Raw genomic sequence first — 20,929 nt, 5'->3', positions numbered from 1 at the left:
TTACTGGGTTTTCCACCAAGGGGTTTTTGATGAAAAGGGGTTTTTAACGGGAAAGGACAGTGGAGATTATAGACAGGACAGTATGGGGGAGCATAGAGAGAAGGGAAGGATCAGCAAAGGACCTCATGCTGGGAATCAAACTTGGGTTGTCGTGAACGCTATTGTGTCATGTTTGGACACACTAACCACTAGGCTACTGGCGCAGACAGAATTCTGACTGTTTCTCAGATTTATGAGTTTATATCTTGCAATTCTGACTTTACAACTCGCAATTTTGAATTTACATCTCACATCTTACATCTCATCTTTGTCAGATTTGTGAGTTTGTATCACAGTTCTGAGATAAAAAGTCTCAATAACCTTTTTTATTTTTCATTCAGTTTCAGGAACGGGCTTCTATAAATATCAGCTTGTTCCCATTTCAGCTCAGGATTCTGCAGCAATGCATTCAGCATTCTGTAAAGCTGAAAGTAACCTTTTAAAAAGCATTGGGTTTGTATTGGTGTGTCAGCAGCAAGTTTCAGTGAGCAGTGACTTTCCTTTTTCCTGTCCCATAATGAGCTCTCTCTCTCACACACACACTTACACACACAAAAGATGCTGACAGTCACTCAACCCCTGCAGCATCATGTTAGGAGACCTGCTTCAGTCTCCCTGGTTTCTGCCTGTCAGCTCTCTTACAGTAGAACAGCCTCCAGGGATCTGCCTTATGCCTTAATGGGTTGTTATTTCCAGTTGTTGTTGTTATGATGACTAGGTGTGTGTGTGTGAGGATGTGAGAGCTGAGGATTGGGCCGTGTTCGGTGTGATGTGGCGAAGGCTACCACTGATTGAGCTGTTTTTCACTCCGTCTTCTTCCCACCAGCATTCAGACCATGTCCACCGCAGGCACAGCAGCAGCACCGGCCTGGCTCACGGACCCCCGCGGCCCGCCAGAGTGGTGTCTTCCACCTCCGAGGAGGAAGAGGCACTCACTGAGAAGTTCCTGAAAATGAACTGCAAGTACATCACTGATGGCAAGGTGAGTGTGGGGGGAAATTGGCAGATATACATTCTTTACTAGGCTGGAAATGTTCTAGTGTTATTTTAGTTTTGGGTTTTTGCAGTGATCTTTTTTATTTTGTGCTGGGGTGTTTTTATTTTTATTTTTTCTGCTGTGTCGAAATGTGCTTTTATGACTTTTTTTTGCTAGTGCGAAAGTGTTTTATTGATGTTTTAATTGGAGGCAAAAAGTGTTTTTGTGACTTTTTTTTTTGCTGGGGTTAAAAAAAAGTGTTCATGACTCTTTTTTTCTTTGCTGGAGTGAAGTGTTTTTGAGGCCAAAACTTAATAATAACAATAATAATAATAATAATAATAATAATAATAATAATAATAATAATAATAATAATAATAATAATAATAATAATAATAATAATAATAATAATAATAATAATAATACGGCGATGCAGTGGCGCAGTAGGTAGTGCTGTCGACTCGCAGCAAGAAGGTCGCTGGTTCAAGCCTCGGCTGGGTCAGTTGGCATTTCTGTGTGGAGTTTGCATGCTCTCCCTGCGTTCGCGTCGGTTTCCTCCGGGTGCTCCGGTTTCCCCTACAGTCCAAAGACATGCGGTACAGGTGAACTGGGAAGGCTAAATTGTCCGTAGTGAATGAGTGTGAGTGAGTGTATGAATGTTTCCCATCCGCTGCATAAAACGTGCTGGATATGTTGGCGGTTCATTCTGCTGTGGTGACCCCAGATTAATAAAGGGACTTAGCCGAAAAGAAAATGAATGAATGAATGAATAATAATAAAAATAATAATAATAATAATAATTTTGTAGATGCTCTCGCATATTTATAGAGCTCTGGAAAAATTCAGACACCACTTGACTGTTCTCAAATTCTCTGGATTTATTAGGGATGAGTAAAAGGTTAATATTTCTTTTATGGTAACACTTTACAATAAGGTTGTATTATTTAATGCAGTGGGTCTCAAACTTTTTTCACCAAGTACCACCTCAGAAAAAATAGTCTCTCCAAGTACCACCATATTAAAAAACAGTAGTGTAGCCAGCCTAATTAAGCAGCTGCAGCTCTGCACAGTTCAATAACGAGGCAGATTAATTCCTATTATTGTGAGTATTTATTATTGTCAGCCACTTTAAACATTATAAATAGTTTGAACATTAACCGTGCTTACAGGTAAAAAAATTAATAATGTTTCAATTAAATGTGCTTCTAAAAGTTAATTAAAAATGGCACTCTTCTGCTGTACTTAAATGTAAAGTCTTAACATATAGTAGCTTATTCATCAAAACCTGGAAATGTTCCTTGGACCTCATAAATATAGGCTATATGTTGTCATATTCATATAAAAACTCTTTTTGATACATTTTTTAAATAGATGTTGCATGTATATATGACTTATTTGTATATCTTTGAAATTTAAAAATTAGATCTGCTTACTGCGCATTAGAGTAGACTTTGTGTGTCAGAAAAGCAAGTCATTAAACCATACATGTCAACATTGGGATATTAAAATACAGGATACTCCCCCAACAACCGTTACAAATATGGGGAGGAGCCTCAAATGATAGAATACATAAGAAACATTAGAAAACTGAAAATAAAATAAAAGGTTTAGCCTATTAAAATCAATTTACTCATCACATCAGTGTTATAGTAAATGACACAGGGTAAAGTATTGAACACATGAAGAAAGAGAGGTGTAGGAAGGCAGTGAAAGCCCAGAACGCAGCTGAAATCTCTCAGTAGTTCTTCAGCAAGCCTCTGCCCTTCATCATTGTAAATAAATATTAGCTGCTTCAGTCCAACATCTACATTATCAGGATGATGAAGATGAAACCAGGGTGGACATTTCAGCAAGACAATGATCCAAAACACAGCCAAGGAAACTCTCAAATACTTTCAAAGAAAGAAAATCAAGCTGTGGAATGGCCCAGCCAATCACCTGACTTGAACCCAATATAAAAAACAAAATAAAGATCAAATTTTATAGACGAGACCCACAAAACCATCAAGATTTTTACACTCTGTTGAAGTCTGTGAAAAAAATCACATCTGAGTAATTCATGTGATTTCATTCTCCATATGAGAGGCATCTTTAAACTGACATCACCAAAAAAGCCTTTTATATAAAGTATTAAAGGGCACCTAGGTTAGCCCTTTTTTCAGATTTAATATAAGTCTTTTGTGTCTCCAGAATGTGTCTGTAAAGTTTCAGCTCAAAACACCCATCAGATTTTTTATTATACCTTTTATTAAAGTCCTATTTATACATTTTTTCACTGGGTGGCGGTTTTGGTGTACTGCTCCTTTAAGACTAGTCCTCCCCGCCCACCGTTTCTACGTGCCTTTCTGCGTGCCTTAATCTCCTCCCTCGGCAGCGTCAGACAACAGACAGACTTAAAGGAAGCAGATCTCACGTAGCGTTAGTGAGAAATACTACAGTAAGAACTTTACCAATTAGTATTTATTGTGCAGTTGCATGGCAGGGTCACACAAAGTTCACGCGCGCACACACACACACACCGCAGCAGACACACACAGACACACACACAGACAGACAGAGCGCCCGTTTAGCTTTGCACTCTTTTTGCACGCAAATGTGACATGATACAGGTTAACCTCCACTGCTGTATGGATATCTGTTATGTTAATGTTCAAAATAAACCTGATTTAACGTCCACAAACCGGGACTGAAGTGTCTTCCTTTATAATTGTTCTGACACGCGGCTGTGCTGATGAAGTGAAGCTAAGCTAAATCGCTGTAATTCATTGTAAAACTTGTAAAACTCACTCTTGATCACATTTGATGATAATTGATGATCCTAACGAACTGAACACACCTTTTATTCCCGGTTGCTTTGCGCACGTCCTCTCTTGTTGATATGATTATACATGTGACTACCGGGACATGTTAATACGTGCAGCTGTCAATCAATTCCGTGGGCGGGGGGACCGCACTCCTACGTAAAGTTGCGGTCGATCTGAAAACCGCTCCAATTGGTCCACTGTTTTTATCACGGGGTGTGTTTATATCACCCCAATATGGCGGTCTATACACCATACATGCACATATGTCTGTCCAAACAGCTTGAAGAGTAGATTTTTCACCATAGGTGTCCTTTAAACACATTTCAGTAGTTCAGTACTTTCTCCTTCTGTCATTCCATTGTTGTTACACATAAATAATTTTTCAGATTTTTGTTTTGTTTTGTTTTGTTTTATTTTTATGTTTGTATTGTTTGGGTTTTTAACAAAATCTGGTTCAATCCCATGTCAACAGCTCCTTTAGAAACATTATTCCCAGGAAAAAAAATGACAAGTTCAATACTTATTTTCAGCGCTGTAAATATGTAAAACTTAAAAAAAAAAAAAACTTTTTGTTTAGTACTTTTCATCCAGCCGTGGTTAGTAATGAATTTTGTTTCAGATTATCATTATTTCCCTGAAAATATTAAAACAGCTCAAGCATGCTTTTTTCAAGAGCATTAAATCAGAAAAGTTTTGCTTTGCTATCACAAACAAATTTGTTTATATTAAAAGTTATTTTACGTTATAATAATATTTCATAGGTACTGTTTGTATTTTTTGTTTTGGTCTAAATGCCTAAATATGTCTAATTCTGGTCCCTTAGCACAGTGTGCTGCAATTATTTAATTAATTGAACTTATATTTGAACGCAATAAATTTACATTTACAGCTTAGTTATGTCTCCATGTTGAATAATTTGTTCATGTTGATCATTGATTTCATATTTAACCATGAAAAGCACTTCAAAACCAAAACCTTGATTGGTTTAAATGTTCATGTTGATCTCCTCCTGTCTGAGTGTGGTCAGAATAATCACTCTGATAATCAAGTCTAGCCAAACAAAAGTATGTACGGTCCACTGACACTCTAAAAAACAAGTGCTGCGTTCCACACAATCGATTTGTGTTGGGGCAACTTGAACGAATTAACTTAACTTATGTTTTTTACAAATTTAAGTGGATTGATCATAAAATAATTAAGTTCTCACCAAAACAAACTCAAGAATTGTGTTGTTTCAGCTCATTTTAAATAATGAGCAGCAAACTGAACAGAAAATGAACTGCAAACGCCATTTTTTTGAGTGCATGTTTGATTTTTATTCATTCCTCTGTGTTTCAGGGAATAGTGAGCGGTGTGCTGCTGGTCACCCCGAACAACATCATGTTTGACCCTCACAAGTCTGACCGGCTGGTGCAGGAGCGAGGCTGTGAGGAATATGGCATCATGTGTCCGCTGGAGGAGGTTCAGTCTGCAGCCATGTGCAGAGAGATCACCGACATCAGGCTCAGAGAGTTTGTGCCACCGTACGTGACTTAAGATCCTTGTTTAATCCTTTACCACACATTTGATTAATGCGCTAATCTCAAATCTGACTGGAATCAAATCATATATATTTTCCAATATTTGACTTCTTTATCATTTTCTCACACAATAATAAAACACAAATAATATGTGTATTTTTCAGAGATCTAGAGCTGGAGCCTTCAGTAAGCGAGGTGAGCCATCTCAAGAGGGCTCCACGTCTCAACGCAGCCGATGCGGCTCACAGAATCCGTGAGACAGGCAACGACAGTGCCAGCACGGCCCCTCGCAGCACAGAAGCATCACTATCTGAAGACGTTTTCACAGAGTCAGAGCTTTCGCCAGTCCGCGATGATGCCCTCGCAACATCTTCAGATGAACTGCAGCAGATAAAATCCTCTGGAGCGTCTTCAGAATCGGTGCAAACCATCAACCAGGCCGCCACAGTCACCGAAGATCAATCAACGGCTGGTGGAACGGATGTAAAAGAAGCTGGACCGCTGGAGGGAAGAGGATGGAGGGATAGCGGCATCGAGCAGAGTCTGAACACTACAGATGTTTTCAATGAGGAGTCATGTGAGAATGTTCTGGAGAATGTACTGAGAGACCGATCTGTGGACGAGCCCAAATCACGCACCACGTCTGAGTCGCTGTGTTCAGACACTGTGGCTGTTGAGGATGCTGTGAAGGAGACGCAGAAGAGCCTGGAGGATCAGAGTCTGCAGGCCAGCAGTGATGTGACGGAGGGTGAGCTGAGGACTGACAGTGACTGCAAAGCAGCTGTTAAGCCTGGAGCTGAAGAGGGACAGAGTGCAGAGGAAGGTAAAACTACTGTCAGCACACGACTGATCAACAGATGAAAACAACACTGTCTTTATTATGGTCTTCATGCATGTTTGTAGGCTGATTCAGGATGAAACTATCCTTCCATCATTCTATCACTCATGCTATTCATCTTTCTATCACTGTGTCTGTCTGTCTCTGTCTGCACAGTATTTCCATCTATCCATACGTCGCTGTCTATCCATCCTTCTATTACTCTGTCTATCGGTCTGTCTGTCTGTCTGTATCTATTCATTCATCCATCCATCTTTCTTCTATCTATCTATCCATCCATCCATCCATCCAGCCATCCAGCCATCCATCCATCCATCCATCCATCCATCTATCTATCTATCTATCTATCTATCTATCTATCTATCTATCTATCTATCTATCTATCTATCTATCTATCTATCTATCTATCCATCCATCCATCCATCCATCCATCCATCCATCCATCCATCCATCCATCCATCCATCCATCCATCCATCCATCCATCCATCCATCCATCCATCCATCCATCCATCCATCCGTCTGTCTCTATCAGTCTGTCTATCTATCTATTCATCCATCCCTTTTATCCATTCATCCATCCCATCCATCTATCGTTCTCACTCTTGCTATCTATCTATCATTCTATCACTCTGTCTGTCTATCCATCCATCATTCCATCCACTCTGTCATTCTATTTCTATTTATCTATCTGTCAGCCCATCCTATCTCTACCCATCCATCTATCTATCTATCTGTATGTCTTTATCCGTCTATCTATCCATCCATCCATCTATCATTCTCACTCTTGCTATCCATCTATCATTCTATCACTCTGTCTGTCTATCTCTATGTATCTATCTGTCAGCCCATCCTATCTCCATCCATCCATCCATCCATCCATCTATCTATTAATCCATACATCAATCCATCCATTTATCACTCTGTCTGTCTGTCTGTCTATCTATCCATCCATCCCTTTTTCATCATCCATCCATCCATTCATCCATCCATCCATCCATCCATTGTTCTCATTTCTTGCTATCCATTTATTATTCTATCCCTCTGTCATTCTATCTCTAAGTATCTATCTGTCAGCCCATCCTATCTCTATCTATCTATCTATCTATCTATCTATCTATCTATCTATCTATCTATCTATCTATCTATCTATCTATCTATCTATCTATCTATCTATCTATCTATCTATCTATCTATCTATCTATCTATCTATCTATCTATCATATCACTGTCTGTCCATCCGTCTGTCTGTCATTCTATCCATCATCATTTTATCCATGTATCTTTCTATTTATCTATTGTTCGTTCTATGTTTTGTTCTATTTATCATTCATTTTATCATTCTTTTTATTTTATCTGTCATTCTATCAGTGTAGTAATAGATATTTGCATCTATTGGTAATTGTAAAATTATTTTATTCCTCACTCACTTTAAAAAGGCCTTTTTAATTACTTGTCTTTGAAAATCATTTTTAAAATCAAAAATACAGTATATATTACAGAGATTTCTGAGATATCAATAATGACAGTGACGACTGGACTAATGTTTTGGTTATTTCTGTATTTTGATCAAATAAATGCATCCTTGGAGAGCATAAAACTTTATGAAACTTTGGTGACGCAAAAGACAAAGCTTTGAAGTGAAAAAAAGACATCACATTTTTAGTACAATCTGTAAGGACAGGGTATAGCTAAGATTCCTCTGATGGTGACAAAACGTATAAAAAGTTGCTACCATTTGTGTTTCACAAAGGATAAAATCAAGGAGCATACTATTTTCCATTGTAATTTTGTTTCACTTTAAACTTGGAAAAGAAAGAAGCAAGTGAAATGGATTTAGAATGAGCTTATTTTTTATTGTAGCTCATTCCCAAGGGTTTTGCTTATATAAAAGATATCCAATCCTTGATGACATAACAGAAGTTACAAACATATTGAAGTGTCAGCCTACATATGATCCTGCTGCAGTCTAATGAGGATACGGCCCTAAAAATAACATTTCCACTTTGTCTTGCTCGATCGGCTGTAGATGCACGCATTTCATTTGCTCCATTTATTTATTTCTCTCCAACAGCACCAGCTCACTCAACAGTATAGTTTATTTAGCGTGTGTTGAATCCACCATGCATATGTAGTTGAAGTCAGAATTATTAGCCATCTTGTGAAGTTTTTTCTTTTTCAAATATTTCCCAAATGATGTTTTTTTTTTTTTTGCTTTTTTTAAACATTTATTTTTGGCCTTTTTGCCTTTTATTACAATGAGACAGGAAGCAAAGTTGAAGAGAGAGATGAGGGGGGGGGGGGGGGGAGTGGGGTTGGGTTGGGACTCGCCGACTTGTCCTCAAGCCGGGATTCAAACTCAGGACGCCCTGACGTGCTACTGCACCATATGTCGGCGCGCTTACCCCTAGGCTATTGCACCAACCCAAAATAATGTTTAACAGAGCAAGGAATTCTTCACAGTATTTCCTATAATATTTTTTCTTCTGGAGAATGTCTTATTTTATTTTGGTAAGAATAAAAGCAGTTTTCAATTTTTTCAAACCATTTTAAGGTCAATATTATTCACCCCTTTAAGCTATATTTGTTTTCGATTGTCTGCAGAACAAACCATCGTTATACAATAACTTGCCTAATTACCCTAATGCCGAGTTCAGACTCCATGATTTTAGCCCCGATTTTGACTCAGCGACATGTCCTCAAGCAGGGATTTGAACTCAGGATCGTTATACAATAACTTGCCTAATTACCCTAATGCCGAGTTCAGACTCCATGATTTTAGCCCCGATTTTGACTCAGCGACATGTCCTCAAGCAGGGATTTGAACTCAGGATCGTTATACAATAACTTGCCTAATTACCCTAATGCCGAGTTCAGACTCCATGATTTTAGCCCCGATTTTGACTCGCCGACATGTCCTCAAGCCGAGATTCGAACTCAGGACACCCTGATGTGCTACTGCACCATATGTCGGCGCGCTTACCCCTAGGCTATTGCACCAACCCCAAATAATGTTTAACAGAGCAAGGAATTCTTCACAGTATTTCCTATAATATTTTTTCTTCTGGAGAAAGTCTTATTTTATTTTGGTAAGAATAAAAGCAGTTTTAAATTTTTTTTAAACCACTTTAAGGTCAATATTATTCAATATTATTAGCCTCTTTAAGCTATATTTGTTTGCGATTGTCTACAGAACAAACCATTGTTATACAATAACTTGCCTAATTACCCTAATGCCGAGTTCAGACAGCATGATTTTAGCCCCGATTTTGACTCGCCGACAGGTTTTGAGAAATCGCCGGCAAATGCCTGAAATCACAGGCAAATCGGTGCTCATTCACATGAGTAACAAATCACACAGTGTTAACTATCAAAGACACAATCTGAGAGAATCTCAGATGAGTCGCCGATGTCCATGAGATATTTGGCATGCTAAATATCTGGAGCTGTCGGCGAATCAAATCATGCCGTGTGAAATGTGTTCGGACTGAAAATAACATCAGCGATTACCTACAGCCTATGAGAGAGCAACATCCACTAGTGTAGGTACCTGCAGGCCAGCAGGAGGTTGGGGGGGGGGGGTTAAAAGCGCTCATTTTAAGTTTATTTGGACCAAGAAATGGAAGAAAAACTAGTGGAAATTTGGCAGGAGCACCCGTGTCTGTTTGACGTGTTATGTGAGCAATATAACAACCGGGACAAAGTTAACAAGTTAGGAGAAATAGGAAGGAGAAATAGCTAATTCCCTTTAAACCCAGGTGAGCAAATATGTACATTATCTACCCCATTAAAGGCTTCTTTCTCCTTATGTAATTAATAACAAACGATATATTACGTGTTTTAGTTGTGAGACGTAGTTTGGACTTTTGTAAAGTCATGCAACGTGAACCCCCCTCTGTCGCCGATCCATCTTGCAGTGTAAACAAAGCAGCAACAAAACGCTAGCCCAGATAGTCATGCAGTGTGAAAACATCTGTGACGTGACTACTTTGAAAATCATGCAGTCTGAACTCGGCATAACTTGCCTAGTTAACCTAGTTAAGCCTTTATCATATTTTGAAGCCTTTATCTGAAATATCTAGTCAAATATTATTTACTGTCATCATGGCTAAGATTACAGAAATCAGTTATTAGAAATGAGTTATTAAAACTATTATGTTTAGAAATGTGTTGAGAATTTTCTTTCCGTTAAATAGAAATTGGAGAACAAAATATACAGGAGGTCTAATAATTCCGACTTCAACTGTGCATACAGAAATAGAGATGAATGAAAACAGGATTCAAGATTATCGTTTTATTTTACATGCTGAGATGACTCTGAAAAACAGGTGCCCGCTTTGAGCTGTTTTGTTTCCTGTCCCAGTTGTGCCGGGACTCAGAGGCAAGCAGAAGTCCAAGTTACACAAGTTCCTGTGTCTGCGGGTTGGCAGGGCCATGCGGAAGACCTTTGTGTCCCACGCCAGCGCCTCTATGCAGCAGTATGCTCAAAGAGACCGGAAACACGAGTACTGGTTCGCTGTTCCTTCTGAGAGGTCAGTGCTGTTCTCATTTTGGCTGCTCCCTGCTGTTAATGTCCCTTCCTGTACTGCTAAATTGCAATTGTTTACTGATAAACATAAGAGCAATTTCATGCAAATATCAACCTTGCCATAAAAGAAAGGTTTTACCAAAATAATGAAACCCTTTCTAGGTTTTTTTGTGTAGGCTTGTATTTTACAGTACTGTAAAATACTGTAAAAATTTACAGTACAGTAAAATCATCAAAAACGTCTCTGTCAGTGACTGTTTAAATGGACATCAGTGATCAAATAGTTTGCCTTAATCTAAATAAGACAATAATAAAATTAAGGTGTTTACATGAGTTGCTTTTTGAATGTTCCTTTCATGATCCCGTTTAACATGTCATAGCTAGGCCCACACGGAATCTGCACGCTCAGAATTCAGCAGATTATTAGCCCATCATTAATTCTGTTTATTTAATTGTGTAAATGTGTGTCAATCTATATTTATTCAGTTTTTAAATTAATTACAGTAATATTATTGACTAATATGAAAATATTCATATGATTTATGTACAATGCAGTTTGTACAGTCATATTTTCTGTCTTTTAATAGAGATATTAAATGAGAGATTTGCTTTGTTTACCAAATAAAGTGAATCTAATTGGATTTGCATTTTAAACATTAAATACAAGTTAAAAGATATTCTTTTTTTTTCACATAGGCCTATTAATAGTTTTAGTTATGATACTCCCAAAATAATTCCGCAGAAATCCGCAGATTTTTACCAAAATTCTCCGCAGAGATTGCAAAAAACGTCCGCAGATTCCGTCTGGCCCTAGTCATAGCACATAATTCGATTAACGTCATTGCGTCACCACGCTGTTCACATTTCCTCCAGAGTTTCATGTAACTACGGGTGTTTCATTTTTAATTTGTTGACTTTAACTGCAGTTTAGCTCTTTCACTTTCATTTAGCAACACTTCATGCACGTCCCCCGTAACAAACGAGATATTGGATGCAAGTATGAACTGTTTATTTACTTGAGTAAATGTGTGTAAATCTATATTTATTCAGTTTTTAAATTAATTACAGTAATATTATTGACTAATATGAAAATGTTCATCTGATTTATGTACAATGGAGTTTGTACAGTAATGTTTTCTGCCTTTTTAATAGAGATATTAAATGAGAGATTTGCTTTGTTTACCAAATAAAGTGGATCTAATTGGATTTGCATTTTAAACATTAAATAATAGTTAAAAGATATTATTTTTTATTTCACATAGGCCTATTAATAGTTTTAGTTATGATACTGCCAAAATAATTCCGCAGATATTCGCAGATTTTAACCAAAATTCTCCGCAGAGATTGCTAAAAAACGTCCGCAGATTCCATCTGGCCCTAGTCATAGCACATAATTAGATTAACGTCATTGCGTCACCACGCTTATCCACATTTCCTCTGGAGTTTCATGTAATTACGGGTGTTTCATTTTTCATTTGTTGACTTTAACTGCAGTTTAGCACTTTCACTTTCATTTAACAACATTTCATGCATGCCCCCCGTGACAAACGAGATATTGGATTAGAGTATGAACTGCTGGAAGAGTGTTGTTTTAATAGAATTTGAGACCGCACGCCGTATGAAAAAAAAAACCTCTGCATTTCACGATGTATGTGTCTGTGGTCCTTTATTGACTCGGTAGGTGCAAAGAATATTGTCAAACAGCCGTGTATATAGAGACTATCCTGTCGCAAAATGCAGCAAAAATCCTACACAACTGTAATAGTTATATTGCAGTGTTTACATGTCTGTACTACACTTCAGTAATTATACAATTAAAATCTTCATACTCCACATGTCTTAATTTCATGTCGGTTTAGTTCGATTATGACCTTAATCAGATTAAATTAATAAAAATTTGCTGTCTACATGGTAGACTCCTAATCAGAGTATTGTCTTAATTGTATTAAAATCAGGTTATTGATGTCCATGTAAACATACTGAATGATTTTAGTTGAACTGCAATGACCGTATATCATCATAAATTGGAATTGAGCAGCTCCCCCTTTTTATTGCCAATGGGTTTATGATTTTCTACAGGCTCTCAGGATGGAAAAGATGTGTTTTTAACCAGAGGCCGTTGTGTACATTTCTCACATGTCTGCAAACCCAACCGATAGTGTTTTTAAAAGCAAGATAAAAGAGAAAAGTCATTGCGGCCACAAAATGCAGCCATATGTACCCACAAGCACTTATTTCTGGGTTCTCAAAAATGTAGCCCCTGGCACATTTTCCCAATGAACTTGTGTTGGGGTTTTCCTGATACTTTTTTTGTTTGGTGAGTTGAACTAGTGAATTGTTTTAATGACATTTATGTACATGTTTCCATATTATTTATATTCTATTTACAGTGTTGTTATTTATGTGACCTAAGATGAACCTAATAAAGCTAAAAAACAAAAACAAACAAAACAAAAAACACTACAATTATGGTATTGGATACTAAAAAGATTTAATAATTGTTAAGGTGTAACATTTTATAAAATATTTAATTTTTTATTTAGGAAAAAAAGTTTATATCTTCGTTTGGAATTAAAACTGTAGTTTATTACAATTTTTACACCACTGTTTAAAAGTTTGAAGACTTTAAGGAAGTGGATGGATGGATGGGTGCTTTTTTCTGAAAACTCATGAAAGCATCCCAAAAAATTACCATTTTGTTATACTGTAACATTGAAAAAAAAATCTGAAAAAAAGGATTTCTTAAAAGTCACGTGGCACTTAAGACTGAAATAAAGACTTCTATATGACTTGTATTTTTAAACTCATCGGCCACTTTATTAGGGACACCTGTCCAACTGCTCGTTAATGCAAATTTTTAATTTTTAATCAGCCAATCACATAGTAGCAACTCAATGCATGTAGACATGGTCAAGACAATCTGCGGCAGTTCAAACTGATAAACCATAAAGCGTAAATAATCTCAGACTGGTTGCTTGAACATGATAATGAGTTCACTGTACTTAAATGGCCTTCACAGTCACCAGAACTCAATCCAACAGAGCACCTTTGGGATGTGGTGGAACGGGAGATTCACATCATGTATGTGCAACTGACAAATCTTGTTGAATCTATGCCACGAAGGATTATGCCAGTTCATAAGGCAAAAGGGGGTCCAACCCAGTACTAGTAAGGTGTACCTAATGAAGTGGCCGGTGAGTGTATATAAATAATGTATATGCAAAATATATGTTTAAGATATAATAATGCTCAAATATATAGATATTAAAATGTATATTGATTTAATATGTATGCATGTTTATTCATTTGAGCTCATATTTTTTGGCTCTTGCATTTGCCAATGAATCTGCAAGTTTAGCCTACTGTATCTCACGTCTTAATTTGTTTTGGGAGTGAGATCAATCCGGTGACACTAGAAATGACTAAGACTAATCACATGACCTACTAATCTGAAATGTTCAAAAGCAAAGCTTTACATAATCCGTCACAGAATCTGTTACTTCTGTATAATGCAGCTATTCAGCCACAGTCGGGCAGATTAAGAGAGATTTGCACGCTCCATATGTGCGTTTTCATCTCCAAACTGAATTATGCATGGATCAATGTTTTATTTTTTTTTCAGTCAAACTTTCCCTGGAGCGATAAATCATCATAATTAGCTAAAACTACATCATCACTAACCGATGACAGTCCGTAATGGGATTCCAGATTCATCAACATGAAAGATCATTTAAAATCGAATAAGACGTCTGAAAGATGGCCTGCTACTGCACAAAGCTTGCATGCTGTCTACACACAGTGTGTGATCTGTGAAAAAGCTAAATTTCACCCTGTGCTTTTTTGACTTTCAGTTTAATCTTTTGACATTTCCGCTCATTTGAGATTTTCTAGGACAGGCTTTTATTCATTTAAAGGATGCTTCACCCAAAGTTGAACATTGTCATCATTTACTTGCACTCATTTTTCCCCTGATGGACATAAAAAGAAGATATTTTGAAAAATGTGTCTGACATTTGCTCCTTTCCCAACTGAAAATTACTATTAAAGTCTATTAAAGTCTTCAAAATATCTTCTTTCAGGTTATGAACAAGAGTAAACAATGACTGAATTTTCATTTTTATGCGAACTGACCATTTAAGTGTAATTTAAGTAAATATTTAATATTTAAGTACTTTTCTTCTGAACATTCTTTAAAGAAACCTATATATCACTGTTTTGCTTTACATAGGACTGGATTTTAGAGATTGAAAGGATTTTTTTGAGCCAAAGTTGAACATTGTCATCATTTTCACATTCATTATTCTTTTGTTGGACATAAAAAGAAGATATTTTGAAGAATGCATCTGAAAGTTGCTACTTACTCCTGTGACTTCAATAATATCATTCATTCATAATGGGGATTGCCACAGCGGAATGAACTGCCAACTTATCCAGCATTTGTTTTATGCAGCGGATGCCCTTCCAGCTGCAACCCATCACTGGGAAACACATTCACACTTATTCACACACTACTGACAATTTAGCCTAAACCGGAGCACCAGGAGGAAACCCACGCAAACAAAGGGAGAACATGCAAACTCCACACAGAGACCATTTCTCCTATGGCCAAACATCATGTGCAGAGCTGCAGTCTAGCTGGAGGCTGGATAAGCTGGATGTCAGCGAGAATCGTCTGTCCCTGGAGCGTCACAGGAATCAGTCTCATGCTTTCCACTCCTCCATGACCACCACAGCAGCTGCTCGAGATACGGCCTGGTCCAGGAGTATGGAAACCTTGGGATCATCTCGTCGCGAGATGATCCCAGGGGACAGGGGACGAATTTATATCAACATTCTTAAAAATATCTTCTTTTGAGTTAAGAACGAGAGACTTTCCGTTTAATCTTTTGACATATCTGCTCATTTGAATTTTTCTAGGACAGTGTTTTATTCATTTAAAGGATGCTTCACCCAAACTTGAACATTGTCATCATTTACTTAAATTTATTATTCCTCTGTTGGACATAAAAAGAAGATTTTCTCCTTTCCAGTTGCTCTTTTCCCCTGTGGCTCCAAGTGTATTTAACAGAAAAATACTATTGAAGTCAATGGGGTACGAAAATGTATAAACATTCTTCAAAGTATATTCTTTTGAGCTTAATAAGAGAGTAATGACTTTCAGTTTAATCTTTTGACATTTCCGCTCATTTGAGTTTTGCTAGGACAGGTTTTTAGTGATGTAAAGGATATTTCACCCAAAGTTGAACATTGTCATCATATACTCCCATTCATTTTTCCTCTGTTGGACATAACAGCTGAGTCGCACCATGGCACATTTGCTATTTACATGGCGGACTTAGTAAGTGGAAAAACTGATGATTGACTAGCGAGAAAACAGTTAAACAGACCATCTGCAGCATGAGGATAAAGAAAGAGGCTCCTCCATTCGGCCTCTTTACTTTCTCTTTAGTTTACTGAACTCCTTTACTTTTGTTGAGTAAGGAAATGGTGTTGTAGAAATGCACTTCACTGAAGACATCCATTAGCCCTACATATTTAATTTCATTTGTTAAACGCAAAGATTTGTTTCAAAACTATTTCTAAATATAGTTCTAATTTCCAGCAAAAGAATAAATGAACAATAATAATGAAGTTGAGTGAGTAATAATAATGAAGTGAGTTATATCCAAACACACATCCCACTCTTATATAGCGACGTATATGTCTCCAAAATCCAAGAGGTGGACAAATCTAAACTTGTTTTTATTCAAACAAATATATATGCATTTAATAAATAATACTGCTAATAATATTAATCTTAAACAAATTCAAACTGCCATGAATAAACTGAAAAAAGCCCCCCCTGGGCATGAAGAAGGCATGTAGGCACTGTTTTTTTTTTCTTTACGCAAAAACAAATAATCTTTGTAACATTTTAATCCTTTAATTTTTTTGTAAATATGTAAATATTTGTATCGTATGTAAAGATATTTGTGTGTTGCTGTACATACTGTGTGTATTAAGCAATATGTATGTGTTTTGGACCTGCATAGGCGCAAAACTATGTGTATGTGCTTCTTTGCTGGACTTTAGACCAGCTTTCAGTTGGTCAACAGCACAGTCTATTTCGGTTCCACAAAATAGCAAAGCACCAACAATGCGCCTTAACACACCTCCTTTTTAGACAGGAACACCCATGAGTCCACAAAGTGGTGCAAATGGATTTGCTATTTAAACAACGTGCTGCTAAACGTTATAAATTAGGGTTGGTCTGAAAATAGCAACAAATCGGGGCAAACACATCTTGCACCTTATTGTGCCGGGTGCATGATAAGGCCCCAAAAAAAGATTTTTGCTGCTGTTCAAACTAATATTTTAAAATAAGCTGAATCAACACAACTCAAGATTTTTTTTTTATTTGGGGGGGGGGGGCAGCTTAATTGTTTTTATGCTCAATCCACTTAAATTTGTAAAAACTATTAAGGTAAATCAATTTGTGTTGGGAAAACATGAAGGAATTCTGTGAAACCCACCATTTTTTTACAGTGAATGACCGTTTATTTTTATTTTATTTATTTATTTATTTTTTATGTGAGCTGCCCCTTTAAGCGTGTATTTGAGAGTTCGTTAATAGTTTATAACCTCTTAATATGACCTATAAACTCAAACAAATCCTGTGTAAGTTCACTGGCATGTGTGGAAAAGAAGTCTCATTACGTATCATATCAGATACGCATCTATGGGCAGAAAAACACCCATAACTGCTCTACTGTTGTCTGACCCAGTTTGGTGGCCAGTCGCATGATTCATCTCAAGTGACAATGGTCCATTCTGTCATTTCTGAACATTTAGTCATGTTAGCTGGTGTGCGTGAACCTCTCATAGCCTATAAGCTGTGCTACATTTCCCCAGGAGTCTCCTGGATCTCATCCAAATCTCTCGGTAACCAGGTCATCATGTGTTTATACTGTATGCGTGTCTGAATGTATGCCTGCAGTTCTTTGTAAATGATCTTTCAACATTAGTTCTATTTGCCAGAGAGGCCTCAGGACAGGGTTTCATCACTGTCAACATGCCATAATTAGCTATAGGTTGCTGTTGACATGCTACATTATCAATTAAAGAAGCAATTTTGGAAAGTGGTATATCAGACTACTGAGTTTTTAAGATGACCTGGATCCTGTTTAAGTATGTAAACTGCTTATATAAGACTTTTGCAATGTTATATTGAAGCTATGTGCAGGGTTTTTTTGAGTTATGATCGATGGAATCAAAAGCAAAACTAGAAGAAAAAAAATGGACTGCAGACAAATTAGAAATGTCCTTGATTCTTTTGGAATTTATAGAAAACTGGTTAACCAGTATTTTTGTAATAAATAAGCTATTAACAATATATAATTATCATATGAGGTAGGGAATGTTATGGAAAAATAATTTTAAAAAGTAAAAAAAAAAAAAAATCTCAAGAAATATAAAAAAATTCTAATTGCCACATTTTATTATTGTAATAAATATCAGAGCATAGCTAGGCATTTTTCACTGAAGTAAATGTTATTATTTACTTCATGAAAATAATATCGGCAGATATAACAAATATATAACAAATATATATATATATATATATATATATATATATATATATACACACACACACACACACACACACACACACACACACACACACACACACACACACACAACAATAAACATTACAGTTTCCTTCTTTCTATTTTTTGTTTTGTTTTAACCCTAGCCCCACCCCAAGACCTAACATTCCCAAGGCAGCTTAACACAATAATTAGGATTAATTACAATTAATTAAACAGTCTGGAGTCATGCATGTCGTGACGTAACAGTGATGATGGGAGAAAGAAAAAAAAACAATTACAAGTAACAGGGGAAGAAGTAAATAAATAAATAAAAATTGCAGGACAAACTACATCAAAGACAAAAACACAATGAAGTGGATACAAAGAGTTATACAGATTGTTAAATAATTGCAGGGTAATTCTTTCTGATTTTTAAAATATGATAAAATGGGTTCCCAGTGCATATAAAACCTGTCCACCGAACCTATTAGAGTGTATTTAATCTTTTCTAGTATTTAATCTTTTCTACAACCAGGCTGTCACAGATGTGGAAAATTTCCAGCATAATAAGATTCTTCTGCGGGCTAATAAAGATGTATAAGCCATATTGCACGTCTGAGTAGCTGATAAAGTTATGGTCGTGGTGTCCAAATATACCTACTGAGGAACAGGGCATTAATGTCCCTGTTATTTACTTTTTATTAAAGGAGTAATTAACTGCATTTTATTTATTTATTTATTCATTTTCTTTTCGGCTTAGTCCCTTTATTAATCTCACTCACACACTACACACTCATACACTACAGTCAATTTTAGCATACCCAATTCACCTGTACCATGTCTTTGGACTTGTGGGGGAAACCAGAGCACCCAGAGGAAACCCACGCCAACAGGGGGAGAATATGCAAACTCCACACAGAAATGCCAACTGACCCAGCCGAGGCTCGAACCAGCGACCTTCTTGCTGTGAGGCGACAGTGCTGACAACTAAACCACCATGTCGCCCCCTTGTTTTCAAACAAATGAATGTTAAAAAGTGAGAATGGTCTGACTGGTCACATTAGATTCGCCTCGAATGTGCAACCCACTGCGCCACCGCGTCGCCTTACTTATTTATTTATTTGTTTATTTTAATTTTGCCTTTATTACAGAAACTAGACCAGAAGTGAGCCAGGATTTAAACTTGCTACACCCAAAATTAGTGGGACTATAAACTCTAAATAAAAATAATAATAATAAAAAAGACATTCACAACAGATGTTTTTGTTACTTTAACTTTATTAATTTTAATTAAATTAAATTTAAAGTTATACAAATATTAACTTTAATATTTAAGTCAGTTTTATTGATGCAAGTTGATAAGTCCAGAAAAGTTAAAATTGTTCATTCAGTCATTCATTTTCTTTTCGGCTTAGTCCCTTTATTAATCTGGGGTCACCACAGTGCAATGAACCGCCAACTTATCCAGCATATGTTTTACGAAGCGGATGCATTTCAGCTGCAACCTATCACTGGGAAACATCCATACACTCTCATTCACACACATACACTACGGACAATTTAACTTACCCAATTCACCTACACCGCATGTCTTTGGACTGTGGGGGAAACCGGAGCACCCGGAGGAAACCCACGCCAACACGGGGGGAGAACATGCCAACTCCACAAAGAAATGACCCAAGCTGAGGCTTGAACCAGTGACCTTCTTGCTGTGAGGTGATTGTGCTACCCACTGCGCCACCGTGACGCCCAAGTAAGAATTAGTTCAACTAAAAAAATTTAAAGGCAGCAAGATTTGTTTTACAGTGTTGCCACAATGCCCACAAGGCTACTGGCACCAGCATGAACGGCATTTCATAACACAATTAAATTCACTTCAATCACTTTTTAATCATTTCAACAAAAGACAACAAAATCTGATTAATAATCATTGATTCTGTCTACACAGGATGTAAACTGCCTCTTTCTACTTGTGATTTACTTCAAACACTCATATACTACAACTGACTTAAACAACAATGGTCACATCCATTATAGACATTTTTGAACAAAAACACACCTGAACCTTTGCCATTCTGTGTGTGTTTCCTGTAGGTCAGATCACCTGTATGGATTCTTTGTCCAGTGGACCCCTGATGTGTATGGAGAGGGGTTTGGGGGACTGACCCGTGAGCCTGGATTTGTAGTGGTTAAAAAGAACCAGGACGCTGAAAGCGGAGAACAAGACAAACCAGTGCCTGACATCACATTCAAGGACTGGGAGGTATGAACAACACCTACTAAGATAAGCAAGCATTCACTACCAAAACCTAATAATTCTACAACCACAATCCTGAAATGTTTTGTAAAAGGTATTAAACAGAATCTGTGATTTGTTGATGCTCTTCAACTTAAATTCTAGACATAAATTATTTTCCTGATTCTCATGATTTTGGCATAAAATGCTCCTTTTGTACCATTTCAGAAAGAAAGTTGAGTGAAAACTCTGAGTATGTTAATTCTGAAATGATGGGGGCTTTCATTTCAGAATGGGAGGTATGACAAACCTGATAATAGTAGAATAAGGAGTCGTTCACACAAAGCGCTTTGTCCTCTCCAATGTGCTACTTTTGTATAGTTTTTCACTGTAAACACATGCTTGGCAGACAAGTGTGACTG

At 37.0% G+C, this 20,929-nt stretch overlaps 1 protein-coding gene across 2 annotated transcripts in view; it reads left to right on the top strand.

Moving 5' to 3' along the window:
* The window catches only part of oxr1b (oxidation resistance 1b), a 110,879-nt gene that overhangs the window by 73,689 nt on the left and 16,261 nt on the right, over window positions 1-20,929 (top strand). For both annotated transcript variants that reach the window (XM_056479534.1, XM_056479533.1), the window contains exons 7-11: window positions 866-1,021; window positions 5,158-5,342; window positions 5,504-6,162; window positions 10,539-10,707; window positions 20,366-20,534. In XM_056479534.1, coding sequence (XP_056335509.1) covers window positions 866-1,021; window positions 5,158-5,342; window positions 5,504-6,162; window positions 10,539-10,707; window positions 20,366-20,534 — 1,338 coding nt within the window. The remainder of the gene's footprint in view (window positions 1-865; window positions 1,022-5,157; window positions 5,343-5,503; window positions 6,163-10,538; window positions 10,708-20,365; window positions 20,535-20,929) is intronic.

This window comes from Danio aesculapii, chromosome 19 (assembly GCF_903798145.1).
Source record: "Danio aesculapii chromosome 19, fDanAes4.1, whole genome shotgun sequence".
NCBI lineage: Eukaryota > Metazoa > Chordata > Actinopteri > Cypriniformes > Danionidae > Danio > Danio aesculapii.
This window is presented reverse-complemented; position numbering and strand designations above follow the sequence as displayed.